Here is a 16,791-nt window from a genome sequence, read left to right as displayed (position 1 = left end):
ATCTTTAAACCCAAGGGCCCATCCTGCTTTTCGATGGCTTTACTGGCATTGCTGTTGAAGCCCAGGTTCTAAGGGACCGGAGAACCTGAATCTTTGCTTTATATGTTGTTTAAATCCAGGAGGTCTACTTCTTCATACAGCTGGATTTGGACCAGCGTTTGGCTTTCAACAATAGCAAGGGTAGGGTATCTGCCATTCCTATTTTGTGAAAGAAGAGGCCTTCGACCTGTCGCTATTTAATGCCTTTGTACAAGGGTTCTCCCATAGGGTTCCTCCATCTGTTCCTCAGTGACTCAGAATCAGAAAATGCTGAAGACCTAGACAGCCAGGCAGCTTGCATTGACTATGGCAGCCTATATATTTGTTACTGTACAGCTTTCCTCTTACTATTGCTAGCTGTGCAATAATTAAAATATTCCTTTTTTAAAGGCTTCTTAACAAATGCAGTTCTGTTTGCCTCTCCAGGAAGTCCCCAATCATGGCTTCCGCGTCGGGATGAAGCTTGAAGCTGTGGACCTCATGGAGCCTCGCCTGGTGTGTGTAGCCACAGTCACACGCATCATACACAGGCTTCTAAGGATCCATTTTGATGGCTGGGAAGACGAGTATGATCAGTGGGTTGACTGTGAATCTCCAGACCTCTATCCCGTTGGATGGTGTCAGTTAACGGGATACCAGCTACAACCTCCAGCGCCACAATGTAAGTAAATATTACTTTTTGTTTTTACTGTGTGCAGTATCCCAAACACCCCCCCCCAACACCAACTGGTTCCTATCTTACCAGGATTCTTTTGGATAGATCCCTACACTGAGTCTCCAGGTTTGTATACCTGCTTTGCCCATTAGGACGGGTTTCAATTTTACCTGCAGGTTTTTAGTTTTATTTAGTTTTATTGTGGAAAATGTCACAGGAGAGACTGGAACACACAAAGGTGGGAGGGAAAAATACTTAATAGGAATGGAGTCGAATTAAAGCTGGTAGACCTTTTCAGGAGGAAGTCCACAATGCTCTCAATGTTTCTTTATTAAGCCTTTGGTCTTTGCAGTTGGTATGATTGCTCTTATATAATTGTTTAATGTATAATTATATTTCGCTGCAGCAAAGGACAACCAGACGAGTGTAACCAAACAGAAGAAAAAGTCTAAGTCACAACAGTACAAAGGACACAAAAAAAGTGAGTACTGCCTTTTTCATTGTCACAAATATGAACTCCATTTTTATTTATTTTTTTGGGGATATTCCTTGAGGAAACTCGAAGTGAAACAGCTATACACAGCAAATTGCTATTACTTTTACTTACCTTTCTGGAGAGCTACTATTTTTGTTCTTTGGCTGCTGCTTAAATCGGATTCTTTCAGATGCGCCCAATAGTGTGCCCCCTCTGTTTCCATCCGCCAGACCCTAGCTCATTAAAGAACATAGGATCGATGTAGGGGGCTCTAGGAGGAACCACAGTGAGCAGGTATCCAACACTTCTGGAAGTGTAATTTTCAAGTGTCGCCCATAGCTCTGCTGTAGAATAATGCCCTGTACACACGGTCGGAAATTCCGACGGAAAAGGTCCGATCAGATTATATTGTCGAATTTTCCGACAAAAACATCCGATCTGACTTTTTCCGATTGTTTGTAGTGAATTCCGATCGGACATAGTGCCACGCATGCTAAGATCAAATTACGAGACCAAAACTATTGGCTACTTGCCTCTACATAGTCCCATCGTACACTTTGTACGTCACCTCGTTCCGAACTATCAAATTTTCCGTCAACTTTGTCTGACTGTGTGTATGCAACACAAGTTTCGGAAAAAATCAGACGGCTTTTGTGGTCTGAATGTCCGACCGTGTGTACATGGCATAAGGCTCCATTACATTTCAATGCATGTGTTTTTGTGCATCGATTGTAGGTAGCTGGGCCCAGCATCGGGCAGCCCAATCAAAATGAATAGGTTTTGATGCACAAAAAAGTGCTTTCTGCATTTTGTTTGGTAAAGCACAGGATATTGGGATGGTGGCAAACGCCAATTTTCTTGGATGAATAGGCGAGGATTGGAGTCTCCCCAATCCAGAAAGGTAACTACAGGTAATCCTTTTTTTTTTGCTGAGTGCTGCTGTTTGGCTTTTTAATTTTCTAGAGACCAAGTAGGTTTAAACATTTCAAACATCTTGTTTCTGTTATGTAAAAGAATAAGTTTACCTTTTTGGAGCATGTTCCACCCCCTGCAGCCTCTTACCCCTTCCCAGTGGAAGCAGAGGGCATCTTCTGTCACTGTATGTAAATAACACGTCCATGCTAGGCTCCGAGTTCTGTGAATGTGACTCTTTCCAATACCGACAGCCTTTGCTGTTGTCGGTTTATAGGTCTCAATGATTTACCATGGCGCTAACATGAACTTCTATGGTCATACAGTGACAGAAGATTGTTCTGGTAGTTCATTTTCTCTTCCTGTCAGTGTGTATCTGCCTGCCCTTATGAGGTACAAGTAGACAGTCGCACTGACAAGTCTGCATGAGTCCTGCATGGCCCACAATTGCTGATTGCGGTTGCAATGCTTTACAGGCTCCAAGTAATGCACTTTTTTTTACCAGTGAAAAGATGTACATTGTACATTTTACCCAACTCCAGGCCAAACTTTTTTAAGTTTTAGATAGCATGGAAGTTAAAATCTAGTTAGGAGATATCTCCTTGGTTGGTTGTCTTTCGACAGGTATCAGACAGTACAGACGGGGAAGGGTTACACAAGCTTATTTGATCTGCAAGGTTAGACTGACCCAGGGCCAGTGTGAACTGACCGAGCTGCGCTTTGTGAATGGCCTGGAGGAGGGGGCCAAACTTTCGCAGGACCTTGTTGCATCTCGCAGGTCTCCCGGAAGTGGGGACGGGTACCTGTCACGACCCCCCCCCCCCCCCTTCCCCCAAAAGGTGACTTTGGCCTTTTACATTTTTTTTGGTTGTGAATTTTTCCCTTGGCGCATACAGTGGGGGAAATGTATTATTTGATCCCCTGCATATTTTGTAAGTTTGCCCACTTACAAAGAAATGAAGGGTCTATAATTTTTATCATAGGTGTATTTTAAATGCTAGACAGAATAGCAACCAAAAATTCAGAAAAAAACACATGATATAAATGTTCTAAATTGGGTTGCAGTCAGTGAAGAACACTGAAGATGGGTCATGTATTGGTCTTTCAGCATGACAATGGCCCAAAACATACCGCCAGGGCAATAAAGGAGTGGCTCAAGAATAAGCACATTAAGGTCATGGAGTGGCCTAGCCAGTCCCCAGACCCCTTAATCCTATAGGAAATTTATGGAGGAAGCTGAAACTTTGAGTTCCCATGTGACAGCCAAGAGATTCTAAGGATTTGGAGAAGATCTGTAAAGAAGAGTAGACCAAAAAATCCCTCCTGAGATGTGTGCAAACCTGGTAACCAACTACAAGAAACGTCTCACCTCTGTGCTTGCCAACAAGGGTTTCTCCACAAAGTACTTAGTCATGTTTTGATTGGGGATCAAATATTTATTTTACTCCCTGAACTGCAACTCCATTTATAACACTTGTATCGTGTTTTTTTCTGGATTTTTGGTTATCATTTAAAATACACCTATGATAAAAAAATTAGACTCTTAATTTCTTTGTAAGTGGGCAAACTTACAAAATCCGCAGGGGATCAAATAATTATTTTTTCCGCTGTATCTTTGCTGCTGCTTCATGTTCATTTGAATTTGTCTTTGAGTATTTTGTGTGGTCCCATGAGCTCAGCTGTTTTTGGAATGTGTGATTTGTCATTTGTTATCGCTGTAATTACATTTAGCATTGATAAGTGTCTATATTTGAAGAGGCATTTGCCAGCACAACCTGTGCTCCACAGCAGAAAAGGCTGGAGCAGTGCCCACAAGAGTGTTGGTGAACTTAAGGCCCAAAGAGCTTCACTTCCTACACCTGGGGGCCTCCCTGCGGTTGGCCTTTATATTTCATAATAGATGCAATGAACTAGAATAATTAAAAATAAGATATGGCGCCAACCTAATCACTTATACCCATACCACCATAGGAACTGCCGGATACAATAAGGCTGGATTTATTTGAAAAAGGCGTTTTTAATTTTAAAGGTTGGTAAGTGTACATTTTTCACACGAGTTGGTGGATCACTATTTGGAGAGAGTTATGAATAGCACACATTTCTTTGCACGGTGAAAGGAGCTTTCTATGAAGATTACGATAACACTGATGGGATTTGTATGAAGATTATCTTTGTTTGCGTTTTTAATAGTTTATTTGTTGTAGTAGCGTCTACCTTTTTGATGGATGCATTGAAGATTGGAAGGGTTAGGGTGGTGTCTGCTCAAAAAAGGACATATAAACAGAGCAATATGCAACATCACTGGAAAGAAATGGAGAAAACAAGTTTTCGTTCTAGTCCATTTAGGGAAATGGGAAGCGTTTCACCTTTTTGGGATTACTACCATCCACAGGTGAATTGTAGGCAAGCCCAGGATGAGGATGAGGATAAGACCTCTTTTCTTCTTTTTGCCCAAATTCCGCAAGACTGGACATTGCGGGAATAGCCTGGAAGTGACTTTCAGGCACTTTACAAGACTCCATTCTGGTAAGAAGTTGGTCGCTGTGCTCTTTCTACGTCCAGAGGCTTTGGCATTGCCTCAGAGCTTTCCCTTCTATATGAAGACTCGCTCGGTTAGTAGGTCGGTTGGGCCATGCAACAGGAATTCCTTATTTACATTGGTCGTTGGGCACCTCTAACTACCCCCACTTCCTTTCTGTTTCCACCCACAGAAGGGGTGGGACTGGGTGCTAACTTAGATGACCGCCTGTTGAGTGACCAGTCAGCAAGGGTGCTGTCGGACAGTGTGGCTTGGGCTGTCCAGTTTTGATGGATTCTGAACCTTCAGAAATTGGTGCTGGAACTGACACATTGTTTGAAGTATTTGGGTCTAGTCCTGAACATAGTTCAGACAAGAGTATTGCCTCTACAGGAGAAACTGCAGACCTGGGCCTGAGGGTAGCGTCCTTCAAGGTAGTTTTTGATTTGCCCAGTTTCACTGTAGACCTGTACAACACAGCATTCTGTCATCGTTTTGACAGCTAAATTGGGTCCTTTAACCATTTCAGCCCCGGAAGGATTTACTCACTACTTGACCTGGCCATTTTTTGCGATATTGCATTGCATTTCTTTAACTGATTGCGCTTTCATGCGACGTTATACACAAACAAAATGTATGTCCTTTTTTCCCACAAATAGTTTTCTTTTGGTGGTATTTGATCACCACCTGTGTTTTTTTATTTTTTGTGCTATAAACAAAAAAAGCTCGACAATTTTGGGGAAAAAAAGCAATATCTCTTACTTTTTTTCAATAATAAATATCCAAAAAAAAAAAAAAACAATGAGCGTATATTGGTTATAGCGTCTACAAAATAGGGGATATATTTATGGCTTCTTTATTATATATTATATATATATATATATATATATAATTTTTTTACTAGTAATTGGTGATCTGCAATTATTTTTTTTTTTTTTTTTTGCGGGACTGTGACATTGCGGCGGACAGATCCGACACTTGACCCTTTTTTTGGAACCATTGACATTTATACAGCGATCAGTGCTATAAAAATGCACTGATTTACTGTGTAAATGTCACTGGCAGGGAAGGGGTTAACACTAGGGGGTGTTCAAGGGGTTAAATGTGTTCCCTGGGAGGTGTTTCTAACGGGGGTGGGGGGGACTGACTGTAGGGGAGAGAGATCGCTGTTCCTAATCGCTAGGAACAGCAGATGAGATCTCTCCTTCCCTGTCAGCCAGCTCCCCGTTTTGGCTCGGGTGGCCGGCAGACATCGTGGTCGCCGGCCATGCACATTGGCTCCAGCGCCGTGTCTTCCACAGCACTTAAAGCAGCCGACGTACACCTACGGCGGTTTGCACAGCCGCACCAACCTGTCGCCATATTGACGGCGGCTGGTCGGCAACAGGTTAACAGACTAATTCCTTGGGCACTGAGTATGAGGGTGTTCCTGGCATGGTTGCTCAGGAACCTTGCTCTGAAATCAGACGTCCTTCATGTTCTGATACAGTTGAAAAAGTATTGGCTCCTCCTGATTTTGTTTTCTTTTTGTGCATATTTCTCACACTTAAATGATTCAGACCATGAAACTAATTTTTAATATTACACAATTACAAAATGCATTTTTTAAATGACGATTTCATTTATTATGGGCAAAAGCTGTCCAAACCTGCCTGGCACTATGTGGAAAAGATTAGAAACAAAGTAATTGACATGCATCACTCTGGAAGGGGTTACAAAGCCATTTCTAAGGCCTTGGAACTCCAGCGAACCACGATGAGAGCAATTATCCACAATTGAAGAGAGCTTGGAATGGTGGTAAACTTCCCAGGAGTGGCTGACTTACTAAAATGACTCCAAAAGAATGGAGGTCATAAAAGAACCCAGAACAACATCTAAAGAATGGCAGGCCTCACTTGCCTCAGACGAGATCAGTGTTCATGTTTTAACAATAAGAAAGAGACTGGGCAATAAATGTCATCCATAGGAGAGTTCCAAGGCGAAAGCCACTGCTGACCAAAAAGAACACAAAGGCTTCTCACATTTACCAAAAAAAACATCTTGATTATCCCCAAGACTTTTAGGCAAATGTTCTGTGGACTGATGAGAAAAAAGTTGAACTTTTTGGAAGGTGTCCATCCCGTTACATCTGGCGTAAAACTAACATGGCATTTCATAAAAATATCATAGCAACAGTCGCACATGGTGGTGGTAGCGTGATGGTCTGGAGCTGGTTTGCAACTTCAGGGCCTGGACTACTTGCCATAATTAATGGAACCATGATTTCTGAGCTCTACCAGAAAATCCTGAAGGAAAATGTCCGGCCATCAGTTCCTGACCTCAAGGTCAAGGGCACTTAGGTTATGCAGCAGGACAGTGATCCGAAACACACCAGCAAGTCCACCTTTTGAATGGCTAAAAACAAAAACGAAACTTAAGGTTTTGGCGTGGCCTAATTTAAAGTCCACGCGTAAATCCAATTGAGATGCTGTGGCATGACCTTTCATGCTAGAACCTTCCAATGTGGCTGAATTAAAACCAATTCTCCAAAGAACAGTGGGCCAAGATTCCTCCACAATGAGACACTCAGTTATCACAAACACTTGTTTACAGTTGTTGCCGTCAAGGGTGGCACAATCAGTTATTAGGTTTAGGGTGAAATTACTTTTTCACATAGGGCCAGGCAGGTTTGGACTGCTTTTTTTGAAATCCTCATTTAAAAATGGCATTTTGTATTTACTCGGGTTATCTTTGTGTAATATTAAAATGTTTGGTACTCTGAATCATTTAAGTGCGACAGATATGAAAAAAAATAAAAATCGGGAAGGGGCAAATACTTTTTAACAGCACGGTAGTTTCATGGTATCGGGACACTTTGATATATGCCCTTCCTCCCCTGAGTGTTTGTTTTTTTTCCTTTTCTGCTTCACGGGACATTCCAGTGATCCTCATTGATCTGGACAGGTCCAGATGAATGTGGTAAGCCAGCCTAATTAAGACACTTGGTGGACATCTACTAGATCATTCAGATATGGATTTTACCATCCTTTTTTCCATTTGCTGGCTTTATCACCATGGCTGTTGAGGCTCATACTTTGAGAGACAGGGGCATCTCTAAATTGGTGATTCACTCATTGTTAAAAGCTCAGACAGTCTACTTCCTACTGGGTCCATCAATGGATGTGGAAAGACCTATTATACTTGAACTCAAGGAATTTCTCTGTGGGTCAAATCCTTTAATCCCTATAGCTGGGTGTTGGACCAGCATTTGGCTTTCGGTACTATCAAAGGTTGGGTTTCTGCCCTTTCTATCTTTTTTCAAAGACTGTTGGCCTTTCACTCCTTGATGAAAACCTTTTGTTCACGGGAATCTTCCATGTAGCTTACCCTGTTTGTTTTCCCTGCAGCTCCAAAGAACCAAATTCTTTCTGGTTGTTTGATCCAAATAACGACATGCCTCTCTCTACTCAAACCCACAAGGTGCTATTTCTTGTAGACATCACTTTTGTGAGATGAGTGTCGGAACCAGTGACCTTATCTTGCAAGGAACCCTTAGTTTGGTTTTGTATAGGAGCAAGGTGGTACATAAATAAAGAGGGTCGGGACTTTAAATGAGGTGTTTATATTGTGGCTAATCAAAGGAGTCAAAATAAAACCTGAACAAGTATTTGTTTGCCATGATTGAGTAGGTAAATGGCAGACAATACATGCAATAATGGCACATAATATAACAAATCATGTATCCAAATCATTTACATGTTAAAAGTATAAATAGAATATACAATAGTATTATCCTCCATAATAAAAAATCACTATAACAGTTATAATCCATGATATTGCCTGGATCCAAAAACCATGTAGGTATGTATGCATTGCATCTAGATTAATCTCGATGCGTTTCATGGAATCTATTCCAAGACAAAGATTGGCAAAGAATAAATATACATACAGGGAGGATAGGATAGTAGGACTCGCATATCTGCTGAGTGTGAAACAAACACACAGCCGGGGTGCTAGGGCTGGAAGGAGTGCGTGGTCCAGAAGCTGTGGTAGTAGGGTCCAATAGGAACACGGTGAGCATGAATGTAGGTGTGATCCAGGGTATCTGGAACAGTGGGGGAAAAATGGGCTCCATTCTGTGGATCAACAAAAATATGAATACCAAATGGTGCTAAAAATTTGAAGAAATAAGCTAATCAAAGAAAGGAGCCCAAATAGCATGAGTATGAACTGATCTCAAGACGGTGTAGGCCCCCAGACATTGGTAAAGTCTTGGAATTGAAACCACATATGACATAAATGTCATAAAGCCAGTGGTAGTTACTTAGTGTTGCTGATATAGGAGTAAAGGCCAACGATATCCGGTGCAGACAGCACAAGATGTGTATCAGTCAGAGGACTGACTGTGAATGAAAGTGTGTTTTTAAATGCTCCCTATGTAATGAGTGGACCCCGCCCAGTGGGAGTGAAAACTAGTAGTAACGGGTGCAGACTGCACAAATTTATGTATCAATGTGAGAACTGGCTGTGAATAAAGGCTGTATAAATGCTCCCTGTGTGATAAGCGGACCCCGCAAGGCATGGCAATTAGGACAGGCGCCAGAGTCGGTGCTGAAGCCGCTCACTGAACCCCGGGACCTCCATCCCACCATCAGCCAAGATGGTGCCACCTGCCTGTATAAGCAGATGCTGCAAAAGTGTACCGGTAGACTGCACAAGCAGTAGCGTGGCACTGATGCCAGGGCGGAACAGTCCCTCCCACGTCCCTACACCCAATAATGAATTGGGTAAGGGGAACAGGGGAGAGGCGCAGAGAAAGCATTGCAGCAAAAAAATTGGTCCAACGCCCTGACAGTGCGCACGTAGACACAGGCCACAGAGTGTTAGAAAAAATATATTTTATGCATTTTGTCTTAGAATGGTAAAAGGACTAAAACATGATGGAAAAAACGAACTTCCCATAGGGGATATCGATCATGATTAATATGAGGTAACGACAAAGCCTGGAGAATGCCCAGGAAAAAACCCAAGTCTACTTACCAACCAGCTCGCAGACAACCAAATTAACCCGTCTAACAGTATGCATTTAAAAACAGGGGTTTAGTCCGCACACATTTGAAAATGCATGCGTAAGCCACAGAGCCTCGTCACGGCACCCTGGTATCTGTGGTCCTAACGCTAAAATGAGTGTCCCCACAGTGGAGGAACAAGCATTCTGATCGATAAAGGAGGGCAGGTGGACTGAAGGAGAGCTTAACCCCTTCTTGAAGCTACAGGAGCTTCTTATTTTTATAATTTTATTAAGCATATCAAATGTATATTTCCCTTTTTTTTTTTTTTTTTTTTTTTTAAAGGTGAGCTCCAGGCAGTTATAAAAATTATTGTAGTTGAACTAATTTGAATATGATTAAATACATTTTTGCAACTAACATAAATGCCCCAATCTCACTCAATATCTGCCCCTTGTAATCTTCTGTATAGCAGCACTCAGGCAATGGGGGCCTATCAGTATGCAACATGCAGATGTGCTCACAGAAAACATACTGATAGGAGGAGAAAAAAGAGTGAGTGGAGTCAGTGGCTTATTGGGGTGTTGCTGCTGCTTTACTGTCCAATCAGCTGCCTGGAGCTAGGTAGATGACACCACTTTTATACCACTTAGTATTTGCTACTCTTAACAGAGAAAGTGGCGTCACCCTCCTGGCAAAGGTAGCTGGATATAACTACAAAAACCTTTGGCAGAGTACTCTTTTCATCTGTGTATCTTAAATGCATGGCTAGCTGTTTGCCTGGAGTTTAGCCTTACTGTGGCATAAATAAATCAGCCAGGGACAATGAGACTGCTGCGGCAGGGGGGAAAAATTGGGACCTCCGATGCCCAAATTTCTTCTAGAATCCAAAATTTATTAAAGGTTGATGACAGGCCCTACATCTGCAACTTTCACTTTTGGGTGGATTAAGCTTTGAAAACTCTTGCAGGCCAATGCCACATGGTATAGAGCATTGTAACGCTGACCTTTCTGATATTGCTTATTTCTAACCAAATTTGTTCATGGAACAAGCAGGCGCTCTTTTGCTAGTGTCCTTGTTGGCAATTGCTAAAGAATAAAGGCATTACAAAAGAAGTACATATTTTTTTATTTTATTTATTATTTTTTTAGTTCTTTCTAGGGTTTTTTTTTTTTTTAGTAATTGAAAGCAAATGGCTCCAGATTTACTAAACAGAGGCCCAATTTACAGTCCTTTTTAGACTCTAGGGCAGTGATGGTGAACCTTGGCACCCCAGATGTTTTGGAACTACATTTCCCATGATGGTCATGCACTCTGCAGTGTAGGTGAGCATCATGGGAAATATAGTTCCAAAATGTCTGGGGTGCCAAGGTTCACCATCACTGCTCTAGGGGTACTAGACAGAGCAGTTGGAGTATCTGATGGAGTGGACAATAGTTGGTGGTCAGTGGGAGTAAAAATAAAAAATACATAGAACCTTTGGTCAGTAGGAGTAGAAATGGTGCCCCATCATTCGTATTAGTTGGAGGAACAGTCTACCATCCTTGATATCAGTGGGAGGAATGGTACCCTATTTGTGTCATTGGAAAGAATAGTGCTCCATCATTGGAACAGGTGCATCCGAGCTGTTACCTCCTGTGCAATGCCTGACGAGCCTCAAGAACAGGGCACTCGGCTTGGGAAATCTCTGTAAACCTCCATGTAAACCATGCAAAAAAAAAAAAAGAAAGTCTGGTGACATGAAAGTCGGCTAAAACATCATTTTATCATAGCATGTGAACAACAGTAAAAAAAAAAACTAACTCATTTCGCCCATTAGGCCTTAATCAATGCTCAATCATTAGTGTCATTGGGAGGAATAGTGCTCCATCGTTGGTGTCATTGGGGAGGAATAGTGCCCCATTGTTGGTGTCATTGGGGAGGAATAGTGCCCCATTGTTGGTGTCATTGGGGAGGAATAGTGCCCCATTGTTGGTGTCATTGGGGAGGAATAGTGCCCCATTGTTGGTGTCATTGGGGAGGAATAGTGCCCCATTGTTGGTGTCATTGGGGAGGAATAGTGCCCCATTGTTGGTGTCATTGGGGAGGAATAGTGCCCCATTGTTGGTGTCATTGGGGAGGAATAGTGCCCCATTGTTGGTGTCATTGGGGAGGAATAGTGCCCCATTGTTGGTGTCGGTGGGAGGAATAGTGCCCCATCGTTGGTGTCGGTGGGAGGAATAGTGCCCCATCATTGGTGTCGGTGGGAGGAATGGTGCCTTTCATTAGGCCAAGGAATAGTGCCTCGTATCAGTGGGAGTAATGGTGCCCCAAGAGCTGGATAAAGGCAAGTAAAGGGCCACAGTTTGGAGACCACTGGTGTAGAGGAAGGGTATATAAACTCCACCTACACACCAGCTCTAATTTGCTAGTCTGAACAACCCCATTCAGTAGTAAGGTAAAAGGCAGGCATGGATGTCACTACAGCAATGCAAATGCTTGGTTTTACTTAGACTCTCTGCCTGTGTGCACAAGGCCTAAGATGGGTTTTCGTTCACTTAAGAGAGCTTTCCACTCACTTCCTGTTGCATTTCTAGGGCAGGAAGTAAAGAGAAATCTCCCCAGTGGGGACACAGACTTCATAAAATAAACCGACATGGTAATAACCCTTTTCTACCTTATCCGAAACAAGAAGTAGGTTTTGATTAGACATAGATTTTAAGATCATCTTCTCTAATCAACATTTTTTCATCCTGAACTTCTCTGAGAACTGCAAAGGCTGATAACTGGGATAATCTGAGAGGTGGAGGGCAAAAGGCAGGAGGGCTCAAGTTTTGTCTAAAAGGGAGAATGCCTCGCCCTCCTCTGTAGTTGTGCTTCACCTCTGCAGGAGATTCGGGGCTGTGAGCATTCTCTTTTAGGCTGGATTCACCCCTAAGACCGATGCGTCTCCTAGCAGGAGTCCTGTGCATCCTGTGTGAATTTGCACAGGGGCCCTGTGCGTCTTTTGGTCCATTTCAGGTCTGAATTCAGCCAAAAATTTGGGCTGAAATGGTAATTCGTTTCAGGTTGAATTCGGACCTGAAACGAACCAAAAGATGCAAATTTGCACCAGAGATGTGTGAACCGGCTCCATCGAGAGTCAGTTAAAATCTCCTGCTATTGTCTGCATCCAATTCGCAATGGTGTGAACCTAGCAGAGGGTGTCCTCTTCCTCCCCTGTACTTTACAGGAAGGGAGGGGGGACAGTACAATTACAATACAGGAGTAGGAGAAGGACCTGCTCATAGAGCTTACAATCTAAAGGGACGGGGAGGTGGTACAAAAGGTAATAGCTGCAGGGGACGATCTGATGGAGATGACTCGGGTACAGTTCTCAGGAATTGCATAAAGACGGACAGGGTCGGACCTACTGGGGTAGAGAGTGTCAGAGGATGGGAGAGGCTCTGGAGTAATCCTGGAGCAATAAATGAGTAAAGCTCCAGGCCAATACCTCCCCCTTTTTTTTTTTTTTTAACAGTAAAACTTTGGATTGTGAGCATAATTCGTTTCAGAAACATGCTTGTAATCCAAAGCACTTGTATATCAAAGCAAATTTCCCCATAAGAAATAATGGAAACTCAAATGATTTGTTCCACAACCATTTATTCATAAGTCCTTCTGTTTACAGTCCATATAAAAATATTTTAGCAATGTGATAGGTTGTGTAACCATAAAATGTCCATCCACAAATGGAAGCCTCCACAAGGGGATTAGAAGCAAAATCAAGCAGAACCTACAGAATATAAGAGAAGAGAGACGTCTCCTAAGTGTAGCAATATGGTTACATTTAATGAAGAAACAACATTTAGCAACTCAGATGGTTGATCATTAAAAGAGGCACATCTAAGTATGCAGGAATGCGGTATAAAGCTGTCCACATAGACCAGACCCAACCTGAAGACCTGTGTTGTGCTGGCACAAATCTACACTGTCATGTGTGATCCTGTCTTCAGCTGGTGGTTTCTGCAGCACCCAATATCTTCAAGCCTTTCCCAGGAACGAGTGCGATGGGAATGTTGATGGTTACCCACTAGAGAGATTTCCCATCACTTCCTGTTGTGACCAGAATCCCCACCAATGTAGACACAGACTGCATTACATACTTGAAGAGGATTCTTTCCCTCCCCAACTCTGTCCAATGTTACAAAAAAGATGTTGGCTATAGTCCTGGGATCTTCTTCTGCTCTCATCCTTTTACCTGCCCACAAAAACAAGCATTACGGAGACACAAAAATGTTTAAACTGCCGCAGTTGGATGGAAATGGCCCCCCCAATCACATTTACTTTGTTTATAATATATCTGTGGAAAAAAAAAGACATATATGATGCAGTCTGTCAATTTTCCATAAAACCCCCCGGAATATACCCAAAGAGGTGCCGGGAATTTTTAACCTTGCATGTGCTGTCAGATGAAGGAAACCTCAAAAGTTCTGGTGTGGAGGCTCCAAAGAGCAAGGCCTTCCTTAAGGCTTGATTCACACTAAAGCTTTTTTGATGCATTTTGCATTTTTCAGAAATGCAGGGAAATTTTTTAACAAGGGTTCCTATGGAACATGTTCACATCAATGCATTTTCGTGCCTCTGCGTTTTTGGAATGGGTCGGGGACTTTTTTTCATGCAAAATGCAGCGTTTTGCATTTAATAGAAGTCAATCGATCTGCATCAAGAATGCAAGTACCGAGTTTTTACCGCGATTTTCGTTTTGCAGGGTTTTTTTTCCTTTTTTTTTTTTTTCACTGTATATAGCTGGTTGCTAAGCAACCACAGTGTAAAAAAAAAATCGCTGTAAAAATGCTTGTCCAAAAATGTGACAAGCACCGCAAAAAGCACTGCAAAAACACTCAAAATCAACATGCATAGATGTGAATCGAGCCTTAATGTGCACCTGACAGTAGCTCATACCATAGAGGAGCACCAGACAAAACGTGGATATAATAGTCCAAGGTTTTTTTTTTTTTTTTATTGTTTTATTTAACCAACAATTAAAATTAAGTCATGAAAACAGTCAACCAACATGTTTTCGGGGGACACCACCACTCCCCCTTTATCAAGGCTCAATATAGGATAAAACTTGGATGCACTTCACAGATCTATATCAGAATTAGTATTCATAAAACCATCAGTTTTTTTTTTTTTTTTTGTTTGTTTTTTTCACCGGTTGTTCCTACTCTTTTTAACAGGTTTTTTATTTTTATTTTTTCATTTTTTGTTTTTTTTTTTGGTTTTTTTTTTTTTTTTTTTTTTCTTACCACTTGTTCTACCAGTAGATCTGTCCTGTTTCCACTTCCTTCAACCGGGTGACATTGTTTTTCCGTGAAATCACACAGCACCATTATTACCCTGTCAACAGGTCAGCATTTGGTGCACATGTAGTTGTAAACACAATTAGTAAAACACAGATTAAAGCCTCCACTTGCCCAATGCCAATGGCAAACTGTGTCGCATATATGGCTTTTTTTAAACCCATCCATATACCCAATGAAGTGACCGACCTCAGGTGATACACAGACAGATGGAACCAATCCTCCTATATGCATTGTACCGGTTTACCTTCCGTATTTTTTTTTTTCTATACTTTTATTCAAAGACCAGAATTATAAAGCTTATCTCAGAGTTCAGAAAAAAAAGGGGGGGGCAGAGCGCTGAAATTACTCACTTCAGAGCTCAGTGAGGAGAGCTGGTTGGAGAGAAGAAACACCCCGTTCCCCCTCCACGCAAGAACAACAGACCTGAGGCTGTCAACCAGCTGCAGATCCCTCCCCTGTCACCTTTTTTTTCATCTTGGTGTCAGAAGTGATTCATGCTGATAGCAGAGGAACGAAGCAGCAGACAGAAATTACACTCAGTGCTCTTAAAGCGGTTGTATACCCGCTAATGTGTTTTATTTTTTATTTTTTTTGTTTGTTTTTTTTCCACCTGCAAAGGAAAAGGCATAATGAGCTAGTATGCACGCATACTAGCTCATTATGAAATACTTACCTTAGAACGAGGCCCCGACATCTGGCCCGATCCACGCCGAGGGAGCTGACATGTTCCCTCTGCGTTTCTTCCGGGTATGGCAGCTCCGGCGCTGTGAGTGCCTGGAGCCGCGATATCGTCACTCCCGCGCATGCGCGCAGAGATTTCATCCCGGCCGGGTCCGGCGACGGCCGGGTCCGGCGACTGCCGGGCTTTCAGCCGAGAATCCCCTTGTGCGCATGCTCCACTGCAGTCAGCGGTGCATACCGAGGGGAATATCTCCTAAACCGTACAGCTTTAGGGGATTTTTTTTTTTTTTTTTTTTTACCTACAGGTAAGCCTTATTATAGGCTTTCCTGTAGGTAAAAGTAAAAAAAATGACTATACAACCACTTTAACTGAGACACTAAGTATACACTATAGAGGAATATTCCTCATATTTCAGGTCTGAGGTTTGCAACCACTGTAAATAGTGGACAATATGCATTAAATGTTGATTTAGTTTGGTATATCGGTAGGTTATTTTTTATTTTTATTTTTTCCTAATTTTGCTATTTTTGAATTGAATTGCAGATTTCAGAATCCCTCCTGGTAGCAGGTGCTAGACAGTGACCGCACCAGCCAAAAGCATCTTTTCAGTGCCTATCTATATTGTTCAGTATACGCCCTTGTTCAGTATGTTTGCATTGGCGTTTAATTGTGTTCTCTTGATAACATAAATCCTGTTCTTAGTTTATTTTTGTAAATGTATTTTTATTTTTGTAAAAAAAAAAAAAGTATATTGTTTCTTGAAATAAAGGTTAAACGCTGTGAGCAACTTTAAAAAAAAAAAAATTAAAAATAAATAAAAGGTATGAAGGACGTGCATATCTTTTATCGGGGTAGTTAGTGTTGTCATATGATATAGACACTTTTTAAGCTTCATTTTATGGTAAGGCAAAGAGATTAGAATGCAGATAGAGGACTTTGATAAAGCGTGGTACACATTATGTGTGAACACACTGAGGAGCTTGCTGTACTAACTATGCAATATTAGTGTGGCGATCTCCCCACTAAGCTATTGTGTTTTCCAACAGGGGAATGCCCTTCCCCCACCAGTCAGTGCTCACAGTTGTCCAAAGAGGTGGGTCTGGACTCGTAGGACCGAGCCGTGACCGAAAAATACATTTTTATCTTTTGGCTTCACGTCTACTAGTCCACCTAGGTGTAATGAAATGAAGACTT

At 42.0% G+C, this 16,791-nt stretch overlaps 1 protein-coding gene across 7 annotated transcripts in view; it reads left to right on the top strand.

Moving 5' to 3' along the window:
* Nucleotides 1-16,791, top strand: part of MBTD1 (mbt domain containing 1) — an 84,773-nt gene that overhangs the window by 48,045 nt on the left and 19,937 nt on the right. For 3 of the 7 annotated variants that reach the window (XM_077458891.1, XM_077458890.1, XM_077458892.1), the window contains 2 exons: nucleotides 466-700; nucleotides 1,101-1,175. In XM_077458891.1, the coding sequence (XP_077315017.1) occupies nucleotides 466-700; nucleotides 1,101-1,175 (310 nt within the window). Of the gene's footprint in view, nucleotides 1-465; nucleotides 701-1,100; nucleotides 1,176-4,052; nucleotides 4,115-16,140; nucleotides 16,422-16,791 lie in introns of those variants that run through there. The other 4 variants (XM_077458893.1, XM_077458896.1, XM_077458895.1 and 1 more) reach the window with 4 other exon arrangements.

Source organism: Lithobates pipiens, unplaced genomic scaffold, assembly GCF_037356315.1.
Source record: "Lithobates pipiens isolate NorthernLeopardFrog02 unplaced genomic scaffold, aLitPip1_a1.2 Scaffold_28, whole genome shotgun sequence".
Lineage (NCBI taxonomy): Eukaryota > Metazoa > Chordata > Amphibia > Anura > Ranidae > Lithobates > Lithobates pipiens.
Note: the sequence above shows the minus strand (reverse complement) of the source record. Positions and strands in the feature narration are given on the sequence as shown.